Below are 25,288 nucleotides of genomic sequence, written 5' to 3'. Positions count from 1 at the left end.
ATTTTTTCCTCTATTTTAATCTTTTAAAGATTTGCATTTTTAAAATGCAAAAGTTGAAAGGAAAAATTACAAAAGAAGCGTTGCTCACAAAAAGTTTTATTGATCAGGCTTCAGTCTTTCTACGTGGGATTTCCTCAGGTTTTGGCAATGTTGAAGTGATTTTGAAAAACTCCGTGTGAATAAGGTTTGCATTTGAAGGCAGAGTGCAGCTGAAGTGATGGGAACAGCCTCCTCCCCCACTGCCCACTGTCTTGCTGTCCTCTGGGATGGTTTTCTCGGCAGGCTTTTACTTTGTTGTCTTTGAAGGATATTTCCAAACCCTCTATTGAAACAGGCATTAGAGGGGGTAAAATTATGCACAGTAACAAGTGTTTGTTTGCCTCCTGCTGCAGGGAAATAAATAGCTCCCATCCAAAATGTGTGCTCTGTGTTTTTTCAGTAGTGGATTTTTAAGGGTATGTATATTTTCTTAAATGAAATTTGGATTTAAACATACTTTTTTAATTGAGAATTTAAAGCATACAATAATAGTATTTCTTTTTTATTTCATGCCTAATTATATTAGTTTATTTTCAGGTTAAGCTGCTGTAGGAAATCTATACCTGGGCAGGAGACTTAAATTATTCATGTTCTGAAGTGACCTCTTTTAGAGCTTTCCGTTTGAGGATTTGAAAATGTGTTACTTATAAGTAGCATTTGTCTTAAGTTGTTGTACTTTAGGTGGTTTTTTAAATAGCAGAGCAGCATAATATGGGAGTCAGCTTTTATTTTAAAGGCCATGAAGAAAGCCTTGTGAATCTGAGTTTAAAATAAAGACTTCTTTTGCTTGGAATTTTCTTTTCCTACAAATTGCCTATTTCCTTAGTCATTGTCACCTGGAATTCAGGCTTAGAAGCCTTGGTAACTTTTTCCTTACATACTGCAAGTGTGTTAGGAAATGTACATTCAACTACTTCTTGTAGCAGTGACACATTTGGATCATTATTGATTCGTGACTAATAAATAAACCATGAATAATCTGCAAAATATAGTGCCAGTGATTCTCCCACTACGTGTAGTTTAATATTTCCAAAGCACTTTCTTGCATTTTTTTTTTTCTGTTTTATGATCCTCACTGCAGCCCCATGAGGAATAGACAGGGCGGCTTTTAAACACAGATACTGAAGGTTTCAGGTTTTCTGTAATTGGGTTCATAGCAGGACAGAGAAGAGCACCCTGGTCCTTGCCATCTTAGACCAGTACTCCTTTCTCAAAGCCATCTTGTCAAGCTCGGACTGAACGTGAGTGCTGCCTCTGCATGAACAGCGTGAGACCTGGGGCAGGCAACTTGTCTGTCATCTTTGGTTGCCTCATGTGCAAATTGGGGATGGAAATCCCTGTGCCACCACGAGGAGCCAGTGGGGTGGCACATGTAGATGACTTGGCGTGGGGCGTTTACCTGGCGTGTCCATCTCATCCTGTGTAATACAGGGAAACATCTTCTGTGGCAACCGTAGTCTCCTAATGGAAGGTGAAGTTGGACTGAGACTTAAAAGGACATGGTTGATCTTTGTGCGTACATACAGAAAGGTCTACTAAGAAAACAAGATGCATAATCAGATCTAGAAGAAGATTTCTTAAAAGGAACTGCCAGTGGATGCAGTGGCTCACGCCTGTAAATCACAGCACTTTGGGAGGTCAAGAAGATGTAAGATATTAGTAATAGCAGAAACTGGTTGTGGGGTATATGGAAACTTCCAGTACTGCTTTCATGACTTTTCTGTAGCTCTAAAACTCTTCCCAAACAAAAACTTTATTAAAGATAAAAAACTGGAAGAAGAAGCGAGGGAGTTGGGAAATAGGTTTTTATTCTTTTCTCAAATTTTTGGATTATTTGATAATGTTTATGCATGCATTAACTTCTTTGAAAAAGGTAACAGTTTAAGTGGGCTATGTGCTTTTTTACCAAAAAAAAGTCTGTGTGTTTGAAACGTCTAATGCCATTTAAAAACAAGATTGGAGGCATGGAAACCAGTGAAGGTACTGTTTCAGTAATACAGACCCCCTAAGAGATGAAGAGGGCCTGAATTAGGAGCCTCAGACTGGAGAGAGAACGGTGAGAAGCGGCTCCAAGTAGCACTGCCACACCTCATGCTTGCTTGTGTAGGTGGATGAGCGGGGAGGTGTGGTGGAAGGTCCTGGAGAAGGACGAGTTAAGAGCAGTTACGTGTTTTGGAATGGGTGGGAACCCGGAGGGTGAGCAGGTTTTGAGCGTAGGCTGATTATAAGTTATCAGAGTTTGGGACACTTGGACACAGAATTTTGTGTGTACATGGGTTTGATTCAGGCAGGTTGTGTCTTGGAATAGAGATAGGGTTGCTATTACATACTTAAAAATTACTAGAATGTAGATGTCTATTTTAAATTGTCATCTTGCTTCTCTTGTAGAAGTGTGGTTATTTGCCTCTCTAGCTGAGAGGGTTTCTGCAAATGAGGGTTATTAAAGCAGGAATGGATGATTTGAAGTATTATTTGTGCAGAGGGCACACAGCTCTTGGTGTCATCACTTTTAAGTATGAGAGAGCATTCTGGTAGGAAACCTTTTCCAAATTTGGCTCTGAGGTCTTCCAGCTCACTTGCTTTTGAGTCTGTGTAGTGGTTGTCAAGAAGAATTGGGTCAGGATTGTCACAGTGATAATTAAAATGACATTTCCAAAAGAGTGCAGGGTATAGATCTGGTATCTGTGGGATTTGGGATCTGACATATATTAAATATAGTGCCCCTTCAGGGCCAGTTCAAGGCTAAAATAAGAATTGTAGTCAAAAGGAGAAACGAATAGTTACTGTGAAAGGACACAGCGTTTCTTGTGTTGAAGTTTTAGCTGTTGACCCCTGAAAATCCACTTTTAGTCCTGAATTTCTCCGTCATCAGAGCACAAACTTGGTTCACATCCCTTAGTGTTGATTAAAACGCTCCCCTTTTCCATGAAATCGTAAATCATGCAATAGAACATCCTCACATAAAATAAAGATCTGTGCTGTGCTTTCTGAGTGCTTTCATGAGGGATAAGTGATCATTGCAACTTTCACTCTCCTCTAACTTATTACCCGAAAGAAGTTTGTGATTATCATCGTTATTGTAGTTACTATCACTAATAGCCGCCAGTTTTCGTTCGGTGCTGCCTCTGTGCCTGTGTTGTGCCAGGCCCGACAGCTGCCTTGTCCTTCCTTGCCCCAGAGCCGCCACGCAGCTTGTTCTCACTGGAAGGCGCTTTGCGCTCTTCTTCATCCCCCCGGCTTGGCACTTGTCAGCTTCCAGGTCATGGTGCAAGGCTTCCTTGGGCGTGCCTTCTCTGGACTTCTGTGGCCTCTAGGAATTTGCTTTTGCAAGGCTCATTATGCTGCCTCGTCGTCAGTTTTGTGAGAGTAAGGATGAGTCCTGCTGTGTTCACCTCTGAATTGCCAGCAGCTAGATCGTTGCCAGCCATAGGGTGAGCATTTTAAAACAACCTCTGCATACACAAAAGCTGTGTGAGCCAGATGCGGTGGGAAGCTCAGGCAGGAAGATCGCTTGAGCCCAGGAGTTCGAGGCTGTAGTGTACTATGTTGGCACCTGTGAATAGCCACTGCACTCCAGCCTGGACAAAACAGCAAGACCCTGTCTCTTTACCAAAAAAGGATATGTAACATGAGCCTCATTCTACAGATGAGAAGCAGGCTTGGAGAAGTTCAATAACTTGCTTAAACTAGAAGTATCACCAGGATTTCTGAAGTCTGGAGAGCTTTTTGAAATATGTGTACTTCTCACCACTGTAAGTGCTGCCTCCCAAGGTTAGGGTCGGCCATATAGGTAAGATCAAAACTCTAGTTGTTGCATTTCTTTCTTTGGTGAACCTCCGTGAAACTGCACATTAGCTGATCGATATTACCTTCCAAGCTCTAGAATGCCAAAACCTGTATTCAGCTTGCAGGAGTAAAGCTCTAAGGTCGGGAGGCTTTCGCCGGCTCGTCCCCCGTGGCGGGCATGCACACCGAGGCTCCTCCGGGGTCCACTGAAACGGCTGAGCCAGCCTTAAAACCCATGTGCTCCGTGTCACTGCACCACCACCTTGGGTACAGTGTCCCACTTGGCGCAGGTGTCCAGTCAGTGAAAACAGATCTTACTGCTGACTTTTGAAATTCAGAGAGGCGGCTGAGCAGACCAGGTGAAAAGTTGGTCATGTGTTTATTTGTTTAATACCAAGATCTAGGATGAATAGGCACACAGATTTGATTTTTAAAAAATGAAATTGAGAAAACCCCACAATTTTTAAAGGCCCTCTTTCCTATCTTAAAACATTTTTGGAGTCTTTAGTCTACGAGGGTTTCTTTGTACAGAACTGAGAATAGTATGTGAGTGTGGCATACTGTCTTCAGTTTTCTGCACTGAGACCGGGCTGTGACAAGCTTCATGCTTATGCTGGCACCCATGAGGCTAGATCCGCAGGGTAAATCTCTTCCAGAGGAGCAGAGTAGGGCCCTTTTTCCTTCCGAATGAGAGCCCTGCTGCTTCAAGAAAGGCCTTCCTCTGCTTCGTTGTTCATAGCCAGTTGGAACCTTCCTCCTCCCTTTTCTCCCCCACCCACTCTTGAATTCCCTGTTCATGACAGAGATGCCTGAGTAATTCTCACCCATGCAGATGAGGTTATGCCTTTGGCGAAAGTCCTGCAGCATGATTTAGCCTTCCCTGAACCAACCTGTCCAAAATGTATCTCGCCACCCTCTCCCTTTCCCCCTCTCTGTTACAGAACACTGTTCTTTTCCTTCACCGCCTTTATCACAGATTTGCATTTACAAACATTGAACCTCTTTGCACTGGAAATTTCCTGTGGGCAGTTAGTATGCATGTTTTGTTCATACCGTATTCCCAGGACCTGGCAAAGTAAATAGTAGAGCCTCACCCACAGTGATAGACAAAGGAAGGAGATAGTTATCCAAGCCAGTTGGCAACTACCCTAATATTGCTTCTATAAATTACCTTGACTGTTCTTTCTTCAAGTACAGGAAGTCTCCAACATAGGAACAAGTTCCATTCCAAGAGTACATTTGTAAATCCAATTTAAGACCAACAAAGTTAGCCTAGGTACCCAACTAACACAATCAGCTACGTAGTACTGTATGTATTTAACAGGCTGTACTGACACCTGGTGGAGAAAAATAGTACATAGAAAAGGCAGGTGTGCATTGTTAGTTCATAATTTGAAGGTTCTTAAGCAGGGAACTTATTATAAAGTAATGCTTTACTCATGAATTTAAAGCGTAGGAAGGACGCTATTCTCTGTTCTCTCCTTGCTGTTCTTTATTCATTCCTTTCTTTTTCCCTTTTCTCCCCCATCTGCCCCCACCATTTTCTCTTGCTTTCACCATTTTCTCTTGCTTTCACCATTTTCTCTTGCTTCCCATTGCTTTCAAGGGATCCAAAGTCAACTGGAAGAGAATCTTAGCCTCCAGAATCAGAGCATATTTGTGAGCCTGATGGAAGAGAGTCTGTGATAGGGTCCAAGAGCCCTGGCTCCCATCTGTTTTTGCTCACAAGTGCCCTACGTTGGGGTTTTTGTGACCAACAAGGCTGACTTTTGGCAGGCAGGACAGAGAGGAGTATGGGATATCTGCTCGTAAGTTGGATGTGAAACTTCTCACACACTGGTCTTCCTTGGCATACACGGAGCAATGTGTGGAATTGGCTTGGGGGATGGGGAGTACGGAGGGAAGCCCGAAGGCAGTGGTGAGCAGGCCTCAGTGGTTGGCCGAGAAGATGGAGACGTGAAGTGTGGCCTGCCCACCTGGCCGATTTGGGCTAGAAAATAAATGCGTGTGCTTTGCTTGCAATTTATAAAAACCTCTCCAAGGATATTTGTACCTTGAAGAGTATAATTATGCTCATTTTGCACTCCCTTACCTAAAATACACTGGCTTGCAACCTCCTATAGTGTTGACTCCTCCCTAATTCTTCCTTTTTTTAGTCTGTAGTGTGACCTAAATGCATAGCCATGCATCTGAATGTCTAGATAATTCTCTAGACAAAGTAACATCAGGAAATCCAAGAGCCATTTACAGTTAGGTTTGTAATGGTACCCAGATGTAATTAAAAGAATTTCAGAAAGCCAAGTACTTTGAAGTTATGATACAAGTTATTCTTGGTTTGTGATAACTGTTTGCTTTGTAATTATGTAAGTAACTAGAGCAGTGTGAACTCCAGGTAGCTATTTGAGTAGGCTCAACAGATGATGATAAGGTGGCATTAAACTTGCTTTAAGCATATGTGTGCTGCAGTTATCCAAAGACCTTATTAAAACCATCAACTGTAATATGACTTTTAACTTTTCAAGTTGTAAGATTTCAGTGAACACTGCACCAAAGTAACAGACACATTAGTGATTACAGAAAATAAACCCAAACTTTTGATATAATTATTTCATCAGAGGTATTTACTAAGAAAGAATTTCAGATTCTTAAAATAAGAACTAATTTCTTCCTCCACTACAATGGTGAATTCTTTCTTAAAATCTCTTTCGGTGCTTTCCTGAGCCTTATTGAGCCGTGTTTCATGAGCTTATTGTAGAGTTCTATAATCATCATGTTTCCATGGAGGGAAGCTTGGAAGAAGCTAACAATTCATGGTTAAAGAGTCCGAGAGTCAATAGTGAAGTGATTTAAACGGACTTTCTATCAGGCCCTGTATGGGGTGCGAAAGTAGGATGCCAAGGTCAGCCGCTTGTCCCAGGGGAGGTTTGGAATCTAGAAGAGGAAGACGCACACAGGTAACCACTTAGGTCAGCCTCCTCTCCCCGCCTCTTGCTTCATCTGAATGAAGCCTGAGTTAGGTGGCTAATGGCGGGGGCAAGATATCCAAGCTCTGCAAATCTAACAGACAGTGGAAGCAGGAGAGGCTCTCTTGGGGAAGGTTCTACCTGGTTTCCTCCTACCCTGCGTCTATCCTGGTCCTGGGCAGAGTGTAAGGGAGTAATACATAGCATGTGCGGGGATGCTGGGCCTTCCCAAGCTGAGAAGTCAGGCTTCCCGTGTGACTGAGAATCCCGGGAGATGCTGCCGTGGAGACAGCCGGTGCTCACAGAGCCCAGTGTCAGGGTCAGCTCTCCCAGCTGTTCCCCAGCTCTCACGCTAGGGAGCTCCTGGACACGCTGGAGATTAAAGAAGCAGTCTCTCTGTGTTCCCCTTTTTGCCTTTTGGTTCTAAGGGTGAGTCTATGGTCTTTCTGAGGCGTGTTGGGGCAGACTTCTCTTCAGGGCCGTCTTCAATGCCTCATTGTTGCCGTGTGGCTGTAGGTTCTTTCTCTGAGGAAGGCATCGTTTTGGCAAGGTTAGTTCAAACGGGGCCTCCCGTCTAAGAGGCACGAACTTCAACAGCCCTAACTGCTGGACCGGAATTGGGAGCAAGCCTTCAATCCTCTGTGCCTTGGTGCCCAGGATGGGGACAGTCCCAGAGCAGTGGGGCTCCTGGACCCATCTGTGTGCAGAGTGCACCTGGCTAGCTTGTTCATTGTCAGGAATTCCTTGCCCCTGCTACATCTGTCCAGGGGGAGTTCTTGGAATTTGTTCTCTCTCACTGTATGTTCACTGAGCATGTAACCCAGTGTGTTCCTGAGTTGAGTGGGATGTGCACACATTTAAAGCCCCTCACACTCCCGGTTAAGTTCCCCAGTATTGGACACAGGTAATACGAGTCACACCTGAGGTGTGATGGGGACGCAGCGGATCTTTTCTAATTTTGTTTGGCCTCATTTTAGTGTTCACATGGCATGTCCTGTGTGTGCTGTTAGCAAAGCATCACACTGAGTCATAGCTACTGCTGGTTGTGTCTGTTCCCATGTTGGACTGTGAATCCAGAGTGAGAGCCCTGGCTTTCCTTTCTTCATTGCAACTCCTAGCATGGTGCCGGGACAAATGTGTGCTTAATGGCGAAATGCTAGCAAGATGAAGGAAGAAAGATGCACACAGTGTGCTGTCAATATTCAGAGGAGAGGTGAATACTGTAGCCTCCCATAGCCTCCCAGTGATAGAGGCTGTTGCTTTGGAGGTCCGATTTTAGTGCAGAAGTAACAAAAGGATTGCCCTGAGCCAGATCACCTCGAAGGTGACCCTGTGCTATGGACTTGAACTCCCAAGTTGCAAGGAGACTACGGATGGTTTGGAGAGAGATTAAAAACTTGATGCCATCCCTTTAATATAGTACAGATATTTCTTTGGGTTCAAGTGACACAAGCCCCATTCCAAGTGGTGTAAGGGAGAAGGAATTGGCTCATGGACCTAAGAAGCTGAGGTTGGATCTTGCTGTGCTCCCAGGGGTACACACCTGATAGTAGGCTTCAGCTCTCATACCTCTTCCCCTGCTTTCTTGTACTTTGCTTGCCTCTTAGGCAGCCACCATCATTTGTTGGCTCCAGCAGCTCTAGGCTTGTGTCTGCACAGCTGAGTTGAGAAGAGAGAGAGGATCTAGAATTCATGACAGTGGCAGATGGGAGAAGCCTGGATACTGTGGCCAGGGTCTCCTGAGGCAAGAATGTGGTCACTCTGAGAGTGGTGGAGGGTGGTTACCCAAGAACTGCTTGGAGCTGTCAGTGGAAGAAGCGGGTTGACTTTGGCAGGCAACACCAGGGACAGCACATTTCTGCAGGTAGACAGGATCATCCCCTCTTCATGGACAAAAAAAACGGAAGCCTTTCTCTTCATTTTCTTTACACCTCATCGTGAGGTTGGTCTTGATGAAAGGTGCAGGCCTGGGCTTCTCTGTTGTGAGTATGCCTGCTTTTCTCCTGAGCCTGCTCATTAATTATAGGGCAGCAGGTAGGACGTTTTCCGCCAGAGACCCAGTGATGAATTGTGCCTTGGTCACCAGCACTTGCAGAAGGCACTTGGCAACTCTTACCCAGTGTGACCCTTGAGCTCCCAATGGTGTCCCGAGGAACAGGCAGGGGTGTGAGTTTGCTTCTTGCCCTCCTTGCAGCTCATTTCCCTCTCCAGTTTCTGACGGTGTGTTCCCCTGGTTTCTTTCCTTTTTGGCTTCCTTTGTAGAGGATTAGTAGACCTGAAATGAATTTTTGAACTGGTCATCCTGTCTGCTCCAGTTGTCTTTTCTCACTTTGTCTGTGCCAGCAGTGCCCCTAGCGAGAGATCTTAAAATGCCAGCCTGGCTTTCTGGCAGCTAGCCCTCGATGGCAGGACTGGAGCAGGAGCCCCTTGCTGCAGCTTGACTGCGTTGCAGGTTCGCTGCTTTGGTGGTGGAGAATGGGTGACTGGTGCTCGAGGGCGGAGAAGTGTTCTGTGAGCACACCCAGAGCTTCCATTATGCCATTGCCACTTCTGTATTGTGAGAATTGCCAATGTTTATAGCCCCTACATTCTGACAAAAGCGGTTTTTAATTTTGTAAACAGGGGAGGTGGAATTTTTGTTTTAGATTATAGATGTTAAAGGATTTTTTTTCATAGAACAGTAGGACTGATCCTGTGTAACACTGGTCTAAACTGACTGAACTGGGGGGAGATATATATGCCTCACTCCCCCCCCCTTTTTTTGGGTTGGAGTCACTCTTTTCACCCAGGCTGGAGTGTGGTGGCACACTTGCGGCCACCGCAGCCTTGACCTGCTGGGTTCAGGCGATCCTTCTGCCTCAGCCTTCCAAGTAGCTGGAACTACAAGCCAGCATGCCTGGCTACTTTTTGTGATTTATTGTAGAGACGAGGTCTTACCAAGTTGCCTGGGCTGGTCTCGAATGCCCGGGCTCCCAGAGTGCTGGGATTACAGGCTGAGCCACTGCGCCCAGCCACTCCCCATATTTTGACGGAGAAAGGGAGGTGACGAAACTTGGAAGATAAATAGTCTTTACTCAGCCATCCAATCCAGATGGTGTGTGTGGTTTGCACTTGTATACCTTTCTATTTAGGTACCATCCAACTTTGGTTAAAATTAAAAATAGGAGGAATAGATGAGCAAGGAATAGTTTGGATAATGAGCAAAATAGCTTTTTATAAATCTTTTGATATATGTACATAGGATATCTTTCTATCTATTAGGTTGTCTTTAATTTCTCTCAACAGTGTTATGTAGTTTTCAGTGAACATATCTTATACTCCTTTTGTTAAAGTTAAGTATTTTATTTTCCTTGATGCTATTGTTAATTAAATTATTTTCTAAATTTCATTTTTGGTTCATTGCTGATGTATAGAAAATACAATTGATTTTTATATATTGAGTTTATATGCTATAGCCTTACTGAACTTGTTTATTGGTTCTGATTTTTTGTGTGTGTGCATTCTTTAGATTTTTCTATATACAAGATCATGTCATCTATAAATAAAGATAGTTTTAGTTGTTCCTGTACAATCTGGATGTTTTTAATTTCTTTTTCTAGTCGGATTGCCCTGGCTCGAACTTCTACAGTGTTGACTAGAAGTAGTGAGAGTGGACATCTTGTCTTGTTCTTGATTTTAAGTGGAGAGCATCTAGTCTTTCACCATTAAATATGTGGTTGTTGATGGCATTTATCAGGTTGAGGGAGTTCCCTTCTAATCCCTGCTTGTACTGTTTTTAGCACAAAGGAGTTTTGTGTATTGTCAGATGTTTTTTACTATGTTTAGAGAGTATGCTGTTTTGCCTTTTATTATATTAATATGATAAACAGCTCTTGTATATTAAACAAACATCATGTTCCTGGGATCAATCACACTTGGTCATGAAGATAATTCTTTTTATGTGTTGCTGGATTTGGTTTGCTAGTATTTTGTTGAGGATTTTTATGTCTGTATTTGTAAGCAAAATGGATGATTTTGTGTTTAAGATATTATCTTAAGTAAATAAATTTCTTTCTTTCTTTCTTTCTTTCTTTCTTTCTTTCCTTCCTTCCTTCCTTCCTTCCTTCCTTCCTTGTTGGAGTCTCACTCTGTCACCCAGACTGGAGTGCAGTGGCCACTCCCGGCCACCGCAGCCTCGACCTGCTGGGCTTCAGCGATCCTTCCGCCTCAGCCTTCCAAGTAGCTGGAACTATAGGCGCGCACTACCACGCTCGGCTAATTTTTGATTTGTTGTAGAGATGAGGTCTCGTCAAGTTGCCCAGGCGGGTCTCGAACCCGCTGGCTCAGGCAATCCACTTACCTCGGCCTCCCAAAGTGCTGGGATTACAGGCTGAGCCACTGAGCCCGGCTGTAAATAAATTTCTTAAGGAAACGTATGCTATAAGAATTAAACAAAATGACGCACAGAACATACTTAACAGTGCTCAGCACCTAGTAAGTGGACAGCGTATGTGAATTGGTTTTTTTGGGCTGATGATTGTTTGTTTTCATGGCTCAGAGCATAGAACCTATTGAGTCAAACAGGCCTGGATTTGAATCTTGCCTTTCTCTACCTTCTTGTTAGCTGTGTTGAAGTTAATGAGAACATGCAAAACCATACACAGGGCCTGGCACACAGATATGTACTAGGTATATATTAATTCTCGATACATTTAAACATACTGACTGCAGTGGTATTGTAAGGTGAAAAATGGGAAACTTTTGAACTATCAGCAGGTGATTGATTAAATATAGTAGATGTGAACAGTATAATAATAGGTAGTCTTTAAAATGGATTAGACTAATATGGATATAGAAAAATATTTGCTTAAATATTGGTTACGGGCAAAAGGTTTTTGTATAATATTGATATTTATGAACTCGCTAAAGTTTGGAAATGCATGCATATATATATATGTAAAACTGTTAGCAGTTTAATTTTGAGGGCTTAGGATTGCTTATAATGGAACGTTGACTTTTAATTTTAAAATAGGCATATATTTTATCAGAAAAAAGATAAACATTCTGTCTGGGAGGAAAATCAGGAAGCTTAAAAAATATTTAGGAAGGTGGTAATTGTCTTACTTTCTTGATTTGCTCTCAGATTTTCATAGCCTTGTTGGACTTTATCATCCAATGAAATCTTATACATTTTTAAAAAGTAATAAAAGCTTCTAAAAAGATATATGGAAAAAGGGCTGTATCCATTCACAGATGTTATCTTTTTCATATGGACTACCAGGTTAAATTTTTGAGAGCCTCTTGAATTTTGGCCTAGGCTCTGTTTTGTGTGTCGTTAATACTAAGAAGAATACGAGGCTATTCCTGCTCTAGGAACAGAGAGACCAAACAGATCTGCAAACAGTTGATTCCAGGATGAGATGAAGGAAATGACACATGCAGGGTCGACTCTTTCTGCACAGAGCTGGGCAGGGCATTATCAGAGGAGCTAACTAGCTCGCCTTTTCAAGAACGAATAGGAGCGTGTCTGGCAAGTGGGGCAAGAACTCCAGGCAGCAGAAATGGCCTTTGCAAAAGGGTTAAAGGCGGTACAAAATCAGGAAGAAAGAAATGTGGGACTTCTATGAAGGCAGCCAGCCTCTGTGCAGCCTCCTCTCCAGAGTGCTCATTATATTCTAGTTACTAGGCTGCCACGTTTCTTACTCCATTGGAGTGACATTTCCATGAAAGGGAGTGGGTGAATCTGAAACCTGTCAGGAAAATATCAGTTTCCACAAAGTGACCCTGCTGCAGTGAAGTAGAGAGCCAGTTGTCTTTGCTTTAGAAGATGAGGCTTTTCCTTTCCATTGGGCTGCTCCCAGTCACAACCTGCCTCAGGACAAGAAAGAGGAAAAGCTTTGTGGTATAGGTCCTTCCTGGCTTTTCTGGCAGATAGGCAACAAGCAGACATTTATTACTTTCTGTGACATTTTGTTGGTCTTCAGTTTTCCAAATGGAAAATATGGCCCAGAGTTTATAATTCCAAGCCCCAGACACCAGACTTGAATTCAAATTTGTCTTTAGACTGGTATCTGCCACCTCCATACCCAAACCTATAGTCACAATGGTATATAATGGTCTTTCTGATATGCTTGTGGCTTGTTGCTTTGTATATTACTTTGTCCAGCCTGATTCAAGTTTGATTCTGGGGCAGCTGGGCACTGCTGGGCTTCCTTAGGGACTTTGCATCTGAGTAAATAGAGGCTGATGAAGGGGCTGGTTCTCACCTCCCAGTGCCCTGCCCTGGCCATTGCCTGTTTTTTCTCCAGCATCTGGACCACAGTGGTAGACTTGTTCAGCTTCTAGAAGTCTGCTGGCTTACTTTCAAGTCCATAAATGACTGTGTTTGTGCTCTGTGTTTTAAAATCTCTTTTGTATTGGTAGTTCTTTGTGGCACTCTGTTTTACTACTATTTTTTTCCCTTCATTGTGTCTACTTAATGGGGTTGCCAGGAGTGGGGTGATTGAGGGCTGTATAAAAATTAGTGTCACTCTGTAGAACTTTAATGAGTCATTTTAAGTGCTTTGTCCCAGTGCTGCAAAAGGAGGGATGGAGCTCAGATGATTTTTAAAGGATTAAAGGAGGTGATGGTGGTAGGGAACTGAAGGCTTCAATCAGCTCACCCCAGATTTCTACAGGACACTGTCAGTTAAAAAAAGGGACCCTCGCATGGCAGTCTTTGAGGTGGTGGCAGAAGATAGAATTAATTATTTCTCTGGGTTCAGGAAGAACTTACCCTTCTGTAAGACCATTTTCTATGTAACATGTTATATTACGTGCAAATGTTAAAATTTATGTAGTGGCACAAGCTTGCATAGTTAAAAATACTCATTTTCACATTTTTTTGGCCTTAGTTAAAGCTTTTTAAAAGATGTTATATACTAACAGATGTCTATTTAGCCAAAAAACCTAAAGAAAATGGGAATTGAAATGGCTATAGAGTTCAGTATGGCTTGATTTAGTAGGGAAATACTGGTTTTTCATTAGAACCTGGGATGTGAGACTCACCATCCTGGATTGTAACCATGGTCCAGTTCAGACATAGTGTATTTGCCCGGTTACAGAGTGGCATATTCTACATAGAAGAACTTCCCAGTTAACTGAAACTAGGTACCTTTTTGACAGTCCGGGCTGTTTAGTCTGTTGCCCAGGCTGGAGTGGCAGAATCACAGTTCACTGTAGCCTTGACCTCCTGGGCTCAGGCAGTCTTCTTACTTCAGCCTCCCGAGTAGCTGGGACTACAGACATGTACCACCATGCCTGGCTCATTTATCTTATTTTATTTTTTTAAAGATACGAGATCTTGCTACATTGCTCAGTTGTTCTTGAACTCCTGGGCTCAAGCAGTCTTTCTACCTTAGCCTCCCAAAGTGCTGGAGTTGCAGGCATGAGTCACCACACCTGACCTGCTCGGTCTTTTTAAAAATTTGATTTTAATTTCTGTGTCCAAAAAGCTGGGAAGCATCAGCTAAACTTGTTTTTAAACAGCCTGTTAAGTTTTGAAGTAATAGGCTCAATCGCTTTTTATCCTCCTAACACCGTTTCAAGTATTTCAATATAAAGCTTTGTGTCTAGCTGTTATTCTGGAATATAAATACACTATTCTGTTTCCTTCAAGTTCCAATCGAGATAGGAAATATGAGTTACTTTCAACACTAATACACAGATTATTTGAAAAATAATTGAACCTTATGTTGTTGGTGCAGGTCATTGTTGTGAGCACCTGCTATTTATGCTGTTAATTGTATGGATGTAATTTGGCCCTTTCGCCGTGACTGCTTTCTAGGCAATTGAGGCTTAGGGGGTTTTCTATCTCTGTTTGCTTTTCATAGTTTCTGTTTTGCTCTCAGGCTTTTAACTGCCACTTCTTACTAATATCACCTTGCTTAATTCCAGCACCCCCCTTCTCACTGTCCCTATAATTAGTTGCTTCTGATCTGCTTAGAAAATCAGATAAGTAAGCTTGTTAGATTTGTTTCCAAAGGGTAAGTAAAAAGATAGGACTAGCTAGGAATAGGATGTTCAGGGTTCAGTTTTAAAACCCTACGTTGGCTGCTCAGTGTACCCTGTCCACCTTCCCTTCCTTTGGCATTTCCATACAGGTTATTGGTGACGAAAAGTGTGCCTTCCCAGTGATGTTTGGATATAATATACTGTCATCAGTTATCATCAGTGTGACATCATCAGTAATTTGGACAAGTTATAATGAACTTTTAATAATACTGTGTATGTTATTTGAGGACAGAAATGGAGCTTCCATTTTCCCCACGCCTTACTGTCCCTGTAGGTTTGTATGTGTGTCATCTTGTACCAAGACATCTGTTCTAATTGTGGCTTCTCTGTTCTCCAGTTTACTTGCCCGTTAAGTGAGAATACAAAAGAATGAAAATTAAATATCGGGTGTTTCATTTTTGCTTTAAGTATTATCTTTTACAGAAATAAAAAGATGAGGAAAATAAAGAATAAACAAAATGCAACTAGAGTGTCTTCTGTTCATCCATATATTTACTATCTCTGCTGCTCTTCCTTTATGTAAATCCAAGTTTCCAACTGTTACCATTTTCCTTTTGCCTGAAGATCTTCCTGTAGTATTTCTTGGAGTGCAGGTCTGCTGGTGAAAAATTCATTTTTGGTTTGTTTGACTTGTTTTAATTTTGCCTTCATTAAAATATACTTTTACTGGAAAAATAATTATAGGTTAATACAATTTTGTAGATGTCATTTCATTGTCTTCTGGCTTGCAGGGTTTCTGATGAAGTTTCCTGTCATTTTGGTGTTTGTTCCTTTGTGTGTAATATGTCTTTTTTCTTCTGGCTGCTTTTCTCTGGTTTTAAGCAATTTGATTATGATGTATATCAGTGTGCTTTTGTTTGCATGTGTCTTGCTTGGGGGTTATTGAGCTTTTGTGGATCTGTAGGATTATAGTTTTCATCATATTTGGTAAAGTTTTGGTCATTATTTCTTACAGTCTTTTTACCCCCTCCACTCTCCATCCTGCTGTCATCGCAACTTTGTTTGTTTTAGATTGGTTGATATTATCCCACAGATCTCTGAGATTATTCTTTTTATTTATTTTTTCAGCCAGTTTTGGCTCAGTGCTTTTTGGATAGATTCTATTGCTATGGATTTAAGTTCCTTGATTTTTTTCTTTCTTTCTTTCTGCAGTGTCTAACCTGCATTTATTCCAACTCAGTGAATTTTTAATTTCGGATGTTGTGTTTTCTTAGTGTTTAGAAATTCCACTTGATCTTTTTTTGACTCTTCCTTTTCTCTTGTTCTGTTATACCTTCCTGTCATTTTTTGCCATTTTGTGCAAGTTCACTGACACGTGCTTCCTAGAACTTAGCATATTTCTGTAGCTTTCTTCCTGTGTAGCATTTTCCCCCCCCCCTAAACTCTGTCCTGTAATTTCTGGCACCTTCAGCCTCCCTGAACTCTGTTCTTTATTGTCTCAACTTAGCAAGACTATCCATATAATTTGACTTCTCCTTCTCTGAAAGTGGTGGCCTGGAACTTGTCTCTAATCAGAAAGTTGGGATGATTGTATAGCTCACCTTGTTTCCCTTTTTTCAGGTATCACAGTTCTCGCTGCCTGTTGTCTGGTGTCTGCAAGCAGTTTCATATATTCCGTCAGGTTTTCTAGCTATTTACTGCAAGAGGTTTAGTCTAGTCCTTGCTATTCTATCATTGCTGCAAGCAGAAATCCCAGGCATTCCATTGAAATTGGTCCATTGAAAATAAATTCTCAGCAGCTGAATACAGTTCTAAATGGAATGCCTGCATAGATTAGAAGACTGAACAAAACATAATTTATCTGAATTCTTGAGTGAAGCATAATAGTGTCCTCATGTCCTCCATTCATTTTTTACCTTTCCCACAGACTGGAACTATTCCTGTTCTAAGCAGAGTAATGATTACAGTTTTTCCACGTAGTTGAAAATGACAGCACTTCAGATGCTCTTGGAGTTCCCTAGAGGACAGACAGGGTGAGATCAGTCCCTGTCACTGCTAATGCTGGCAGCGCTCAGTGAGTGATCTGTCCTTTGAGTCATTCTTATCCATCACATTAGACTTGCATTTACTCTTGGGAAGGCCTTCAGAAATGTGCTCTGCAGTTTCTGAATGACTCTCTAAATCCCTGGGAAGTCTGTGCTAATAGAACACTGCACATCCGAATCAAAAAATTGATGTGTGGAGTGAAAGAACCATCTTATAACAGCATGGTATGATAAGACAGTCTGGGAAATTTAAAGGCAAGTTGAAAGAAGCTGACATGACTGAGGATATGTGTTTGTAAGGATGTGTTTTCTCCTCCTCCCCAACCCATGTTGAATACATTAAGCCATGTAACTTGAAGTGCATTGCTGGTGAGTTTTACGGAACTTTGCAGTCCTGAGTAGACCTAAGACTCGGCTGTTGACGGTTTAGGTATAAAGCAGCTAGATCAAGGAAAGCATGGTGCTCTTTATGTCTGTTTTCTGATTAGCAGTTGTTCAAGCTTATTGGGAAAGATCTAATGCCCTTTTTCAGAAATCTTGAATATTGCCAGCTACAGATGTTGGTTGTTCTTTTTTGTTTGTTTTTAATTATTCTGAGTTCTTTGTTTAGCCTACTGAAAGACTCATACTTGCCACATTAAGTTTTTGGTACTTGCTTCATAAGCTTTAATTTTGCATCATTAAAGTGTGGTTTATAAATATATTGAGTTTTAAGAACCCTAAGATGGTTTTTCTTTTTAATTATAAATGCAATTTAAGGATTACTGATTGAATCTATTGCTGTTTAGAAAATTTACAAGTTATTGAACTTATGCAAAAAGCGTTCAACTTCATTAAAAAAAGAAATGTCACATAGAAGAACATTTTTTTAACCTGCCAAATTGGCTCAAGTTTTAAAATGATAATAATGTTGGCAAGGTTGCGTCAAGATGGGCACTTATTTGAGCTTCCAGGAAAAATTGATGTTCACGTGACCCTTCTGATGATGAGTTTGGTGGTATACATAGGGCACTTTACCCTTTTGGACCCAGTAAGATTGTTTCTAGGGATTTTTTTTCTTAAAATTGTTTGAAATGTGAACAAAAAAATGTATATAGGAAGGTATTTGTTGCAATAATGGTAAGGTGTTGGAAACACCCCAAATGTCTAACAATAAGAGTGTTTCAGTTGTGGCATTTTCCTACTATGAAGTACCATACAGCTATTAAAGTGGTGTTTGTGAAAAATATTTCATCACAAATAAAAAATTTACATATTTGAAGTAAGCAGTATTCCAAAGTGATATATAGTCTCACCTCAGCTGTTATTTTTAAATGTATGAATGAAAGGTCAGAAATAGTCCAAAATGTTAAAGTAACTGTTTCTAGGTAGTGGTTTTATTAGCGATGGTTTTCTTCTTTTTTCTTTATTTTCCAAAGTTGGAATGGGAAAGCATCTGCGTTTACAAAAGCAATCACGATCTTTGTGGCTGCATTTTGGACTCACCCATGGCTTTCCAGACCCTAGGCAGACACCTCAGATTGCAGAAGAATAGGCAAACCATTTATTGTCTAAAACTAGCTGTTGTTTTATGATCAGGTGAAGAAGTGCTTTAAAAAATTATTTCTGTGTTTACTATTCAGATAAAAATTTTGATGACGAAGATTCTGTGGATGGTAATAGACCTTCCTCTGCTAGCTCTACATCCTCCAAGGCTCCACCAAGCTCACGGAGAAACGTTGGAATGGGAACCACCCGCCGGCTTGGGTCATCCACTCTTGGATCCAAGTCTTCTGGTAAGTCCAAGCTCTGTGTGGTGTTCTGGGGTCCCAGTAAGATTGTTTCTTACTGTGTGGTGTTCTGGGTCCTTTTGAACCCAGTAAGATTGTTTCTAGGGATTTCTTTCTTAAAATTGTTTGAAATGTGAACAAAAAATGCATATAGGAAGGTATTTGTTGCAATAATGGTAAGGTGTTGGAAACACCCCAAATGTCTAACAATAAGAGTGCTTCAGTTGTGGCATTTTCCTACTATGAAGTACTGTACAACTATTAAAATGGTGTTTGTGAAAAATATTTCATCACAAATAAAAAATTTACATATTTGAAGTAAACAGTATTCCAAAGTGCTGCCTTTTGCAACCAGAGGTGCACGGCACTTGCCTGTGGTGGCCCTCAGAAGTGCTGAAGTCCCCGTATGCACGTTTCTGCTTGCTGTTCTTTGATTGCGCTAGCATTGTGATGTCGCAATGCTGGTAAGCTGATGGGATGTAAGTTTGGGCTGAGAGGTTGACCTTTGCCACATATAAGGCAGAGCCTGTGGGAGAATGAAAAGCCAACACAGACGGAGAAAGGCACAGCTCAGAGATAAGAGCAAGAGCGCACCCTCATGGCATTATTTGGTGATCCAGATTCGGCAATGCCGAAACCATCATGGAACGTTTAAGCCAATTTCTGTTTAAGACCGAGAATAATCTCCTGACTTTAAAATATGTTTTGTTCTTACAAGTAGCATGATTCCTTATGAGACCAGTATGGATGTTGAATTAAATAAATGGTAGGAGATTAGCTCCCTGAGGCTTTGAAAATTGATTTACAAAGATTTCTCCTATTGATTCCTCTTCTCCCCCCCCCAACCTAGACAGATTAACTAGCCGTTATACACAACTCTCATCTGTATGTCACGTTTTATTTTTTTATTTTTTTTGAGTTGGAGTCTCACTCTGTCGCCCAGACTGGAATGCAGTGGCTGCTCCCGGCCACCACAGACTCGACCTGCAGGGCTCCGGCGATCCTTCCGCCTCAGCCTTCCAAGTAGCTGGAACTACAGGCATGCGCTACCATGCCCGGCTGATTTTTGATTTATTGTAGAGATGAGATCTCACCAAGTTGCCCAGGCGGGTCTCAAACCCGCGGGCTCAGGCAATCCACTCACCTCAGCCTCCCAAGGCATGGGATTACAGGCTGAGCCACTGAACCCAGCCTGTATGTCATGTTTTAAATGTACATGCAAATTTCCTCTGAAATGTTATCTCTGAAAAATTGTGTAGCTGCTGCTTTTAGAACCATTTTCACTTGTTAGCTTTGGGTTTTGAGCTGCTGCTGCTGCTGGTGGTAGTGGTGGTGGTATGGGTGAGAATCCCGTAAGCCAAAAAGCCAAGGCTGAATGGGCTGAGTAAAAGCTGCAGTAGTGGTTAGTACTAGAATGCCATCTCTGATGGTCTTTTCTGAATTCTGAATTGGCCCTGGAATGTTGGTTTCTTGACCAGCTTGGTGCCACTGTGTCCAACATCTGTTTGTGACAGAGGAGCTGCACTGGCAAGCTGCAGCAGGGAGGGCAGAGAAGTGTTGTGTTGTTTCTTGTTAGCTGTATTTCTTCTTGGTTCCTTGTCATCTTTTTTTTGAGTTGGAGTCTCACTCTTGTCACCCAGGGTGGAGTGCAGTGGCACGCTCACGGCCACTGCAGCCTCTGCCTGCTGGACTTAGGCAATCCTTCTGCCTCAGCCTTCCAAGTAGCTGGAACTACAGACACACACCACCACGTCCGGCTATTTTTTGTGTTTTATTGTAGAGATGAGGTCTCACCAAGTTGCCCAGGCTGGTCGCGAACCTGTGGGCTCTGGCAGTCCTCTCGCCTCGGCCTCCCAAAGTGCTGGGATTACAGGCTGAACCACCACACCCGGCTTCCTTGTAATCTTTATTTGGTGCATTTTAAAACTTTTTTTATAGAGCTTAAATTCACATAACATAAAATTAACCATTTTAAAGGAAATATTTTTAGTGTTTCATCTACCTTGTAGTAGTCAGTACTTTTGTTCTTTTTAATGCCTGAGTATCTTTCTGATCTCTTTTCTTGTTCATTTCTTGGGTAATTATCAGTTCACAATCAAGGCTTAGAAAATTTCTACATGACCAAACCACTGCTTTCCTTCCCATCCCTCACCTACCCCCCTTTCCAGAAGTCCTCACTATATAGATTATGCAAATATCAGCCCCATTTTCCTTTTTAGCTCTGTGCTCATTCTTTTTCCTGGTTGTTTAACACTGTAGTCTTGGGTTTCCTGGTGACTCCTCCTTGTTAGATTCCTTGGGCTCAAGGACTGTTTGTTGGCTTTTGAGTCCTCTTCAGTATGTGGGTACAGGTGTAGTGCCTTCTGCAAAGGAGGCATTCAGGACCTATCTTCTTGGTGAGATCCAATTCTTATGCTAAAACAGCTGCAGAGTACCACATTATAGTGGGTGGCTATCGCCCTTTATGGTTAACTTGTCCATGCAATGTGAGTGATTTTCTTCAAGAGTGAAGACACACATTCAGTGCTACCTGGGATTATCTCTAAAGCCCTTTTCTTTCTGGGTAGTCTATCGGGACCCTGAACACCAGATATGAATCTGATAAGAAGCTCTTAGAAGAACTGTCAGAATAATTAATGTAAATCACTAATGGGTCTCATTAAGATGACTGTATGTACTGGTTTTGAAAATGTGAAAAAAATCTGATAAAGCAAATCTGATTTTCATGTATAAAGGGGAGTTCATATTAGCAAAAAGAAATAACTTTCTTCAAATTATAGCAGTTAGCTTTTAGGATAACTTTGTAGGGGGAATGTGTAACTGATGTGTAAATGAAAAATTAACATACTTATGGTGGATTCAAGGAAATGGAACTATTTTGAAACTAATATAAAGTTAAATGAACCTGTTAAATTATTTAGAACTTGTTTGAGTATTCACCAATTTGTTATGCTGGATTCCCAATAGTAACATAATCTAATTTATTCCCCGAAGAATTAAATTTCCTGTTAAAATCTCTTTATTAGGAATCTTTCAAAAAATTTGAATGTTAATTCGATATAAATCATCCGAATTTTTTAAAACTCAGACTCTCCCTTCTTAAACATTAGTTTCTCTAGTGACCTTGAGCTAATGTATGTAGCGTTGTAGAATTACTATACTTTATTGTGATACAAGTAAGTAATGTTTATTAATTTCATGACACTCTGAAGTTGCATTGAAGCCTTTTTAAAAAAAATCTTCCAAATTGTTCTAAATCTTCCAAAATTTAGAATGTTTATATTCAGGCTTCTCCAATATATGTTATATACTTTGTTGTACATTGTTTTCATTAAAATTTTTTTTATAGCTGCAAAAGAAGGAGCTGGTGCTGTTGATGAAGAGGACTTTATTAAAGCATTTGATGATGTACCTGTAGTACAGGTGAGTGAGGATATTTGAGTATGAAAAACAAGGGTTTGACTTATTCAGTTTAATTTTTCAAAGATGTCATATGTGGCGTTCTATACTGGGCCAGGTAGTTTTAACTATCAAGACTACAGAAGATCTGAGTTGTGGACTAGAAAATGTTAGAGCAAAAATCAAGGCCCATAAGGTCCTTCAGTAAAAAACAAGAGAGACGTTGATAGCTCTAGTATTAAGTTTGTGGGTCAGGTCACATAAAAGAAAAGGAAATAGAGAATTAGACTAAATGAGAGAATAAAGAAACATGTTCCTTTAGGGATTTTTCTTAGAAAAAAATTGTAAATTTGTTGGATTTTGATGTCATAAGAGCTATAGAGAATGGTTTAATAAAAGCTTTCTTCACTTGAAGCACCTAACAGATGAAACAAAGATTATTTATAACATTTGGGAGTAGTCACACTTTTTTCTTTTCTTTCTTTTTTTTTTTTTTGAGTCTGTGTCTCACTCTGTCACCCAGGCTGGAGTGCAATGGCATGCTCACAGCTACCACAGCCTCAATCTTTTGAGCAATCCTTCTGCCTCAGCCTCCTGAGTGGCTGGATCTACAGGCACGTGCCACCACGCCTAGCTAATTTTAAATTTTTTGTAGAGGCTAACTCTTGCTATCTTGCCTAGGCTTGTCTCAGACACCTGGTCTCAAGCAGTCTTCCTGCCTAGGTCTTCCAAGGTGCTAGGATTGTAGATAGGAGCCACGGTACCCAGTCAGCCATACATTTTTTACTGCATTGTGCTTCAGTTTCTGCTGTTGCTGATTGGGGCAGATACTGTCAGCCTGATTAACAGCCTGTACTCTGGATTTCTATATAGCACTTACAGTTGGTTATAGACAATGCTCCCTGCCATCTTGGTTGCCGTATGTGCGTAAAGTAGATAATAAGCATCTCAGGTCCGAGTCCATCCCTAAGTACTTGACCTTTCCAGCATACATCATGATTGATTATACCCTGGACCTGCCTTCTAAGATGTGAGGATACATACGAAAGTAGATTGGAAAGTGTTTAAAATTATAGGAATAATGCAATGTTATAAATAATACTAAGAGTAATAAATGACTTGTGCGTCACTGACTGTTTCCTAGTAGTCTTTCTGTTTTGTACATGAAGTCATCTGATAAGTTTATAGTGGTGCTATGCGTAAGCAAAGTTATTGACACATCGCAGCAAATCTAGTGGGTACACATTCTCAATGGAAAGGAGCTCATTCTAAGACAAACCTGCCTCGCTATTTACTCATAAATATATCTTAAAAATGAAATAATGTCTTTTGCTATACTTGCTAAATGTTCTTGGCTTCATGTAATTAAGAAATAATCTTGTGTTTATTCTGAAAATGTTTCTATATTGATTGTAAATTAATTTTGCTTACAGATTTATTCCAGCCGAGACCTTGAGGAGTCCATAAACAAAATTAGGGAAATATTATCTGATGACAAGCATGATTGGGAGCAGAGAGTAAATGCTGTAAGCTGTTGACTTCATGTGATTACATTTTCATTAGATTAATTTAAATATCCCAAATACTTTATTATGAAACTGAGGGACAGCTCTAATGAATTTTAAATATACGTTATCATAGTTACACAGAGCCTTTTTAGTAGAGTACTTTTACTTCTGTTTTTAAAACAGAGCAACTTACACCTTTATGTATCTCAATCTTTTAACAAAGACCTGATGTAGAATGCCTGATAACAACCTCTACTCTCACCTTAGTAAATATTTAGTTCTGTGATTGTTTGCCTGTAAATCAGCTTTTAAGTGGCATTTTCAGTCTGTGTTCCTCAGTATTTTCTTTCTTCATATCACTTGCCGGAAAGTTGTATCTTTTCTGTTATTAAAAATAGATTAATGAAAAGTGGGCTGGACATTTAAGTGAGGGTGTGTCTTATCTGAGAAAGCCATTTTATATTGTTTGACTGCCTAGAAGAGAGGTGGTAAAATTGTTTTTATATTCTGTTTCAAGTTCAGATTAGCCAGTGGATGATGCAGTAGAGAACAATATAGAAACACTATAGAACTGCTTCTTACTATTGTTAATTAAATAACTAGCAATTGGATGGGGTGTGGGGAAAGGTAAGCTTAAGAGGGGCTTCTTAAGCCAAGAGGAAGGTTCTGAGTTGTTTATCATTAGTATCATAGAACCTATAAATACACTACAATATTTCAGATGTAAAAATAATATGTTTTTGTAGCAATTGTAATACAATTTTCACATAGGTCACATTTTAAAAAATATCTTGGTCTTATTTGTGCTATGTAGATTTCTTCAGTATATTAGCTAATATTTAACTGACTGGATTCTCTTAGGAAAACTGTATCAGTTAACTTTAATGTTGATCTCTTTTATATTTTATGGCTTCTCTTGTTTTATATCTCTTAATTTTCTTTATCCAATTAGCTAAAAAAGATTAGATCTTTACTTTTGGCTGGTGCTGCTGAATATGATAACTTCTTTCAACATTTGCGCCTTTTGGATGGAGCCTTTAAACTCTCTGCTAAGGATTTGCGGTCTCAGGTAGTGCGGGAGGCTTGTATCACATTGGGGTAAGGACTGTGATGCTTCATATTCTCACACACCATCAAGTAGTCTTACCTCAGAGCTTCAGCGATGTCTCTCGAATATGTGAGCTGGGTCTCTTTTAATGAAACTTTGGACTAGTTTCCAAGACCCATTCCAGTTAACACTTCTTTCAGCATTTTTATAGTATTTTTTTCCCAATTATGTAAAGTGTGACAGGTTTTAAATTTTATTTTATACAATGACATAGCTCTGAGGCCTCTGTTTTAAATTTGAAGCAGTTATTAATTATAATATGGAAAATGAAATTTTATTAAATTCTGTTTCTCTGACTTTTGGTTTGTTTTGATGGCAGAATATAGCATGGTTATCAGAATATTTCTAAAAGAGTATGTAGCTATAAAGTTAAAGGCATTTACTTCAGTAAAAGTTTATACTGGCTACACCTGTATTAGCGATCAAAGCTAATAAAACTTTGTGTGAGAACGTATGTCAGAATATCAAAGAAGGAACAGCAGTAAGGAGGCATTGCAGCTGTTTAAAGTTTTGGCTGCAGTCAAATATTGAAGCCTGAATGTTTTATGTTGAAGATAAAAGGACTAAACAAAAAGCAGGGGGACAAGGAAGCTTTTTCATATTTATATTTTATTAGTGTATGATCAATTTGTTTGTTCCTTGCTATTTTAAGACTGATTGGAGATAGGCACAGTGGCATGTGACTATAGTCACAGCTACT

General features: G+C 40.6%; 1 protein-coding gene across 1 annotated transcript in view; it reads left to right on the top strand.

Moving 5' to 3' along the window:
* The window catches only part of CLASP1 (cytoplasmic linker associated protein 1), a 241,921-nt gene that overhangs the window by 117,911 nt on the left and 98,722 nt on the right, over nucleotides 1–25,288 (top strand). Inside the window, exons 8-11 of the mRNA XM_021719081.1 lie at nucleotides 18,427–18,579; nucleotides 21,923–21,996; nucleotides 23,406–23,498; nucleotides 24,433–24,578. Of these exons, the coding sequence (XP_021574756.1) occupies nucleotides 18,427–18,579; nucleotides 21,923–21,996; nucleotides 23,406–23,498; nucleotides 24,433–24,578 (466 nt within the window). The remainder of the gene's footprint in view (nucleotides 1–18,426; nucleotides 18,580–21,922; nucleotides 21,997–23,405; nucleotides 23,499–24,432; nucleotides 24,579–25,288) is intronic.

Source organism: Carlito syrichta, unplaced genomic scaffold (assembly GCF_000164805.1).
Source record: "Carlito syrichta isolate Samal-C Ts95f unplaced genomic scaffold, Tarsius_syrichta-2.0.1 Scaffold314115, whole genome shotgun sequence".
NCBI lineage: Eukaryota > Metazoa > Chordata > Mammalia > Primates > Tarsiidae > Carlito > Carlito syrichta.
Note: the sequence above shows the minus strand (reverse complement) of the source record. Positions and strands in the feature narration are given on the sequence as shown.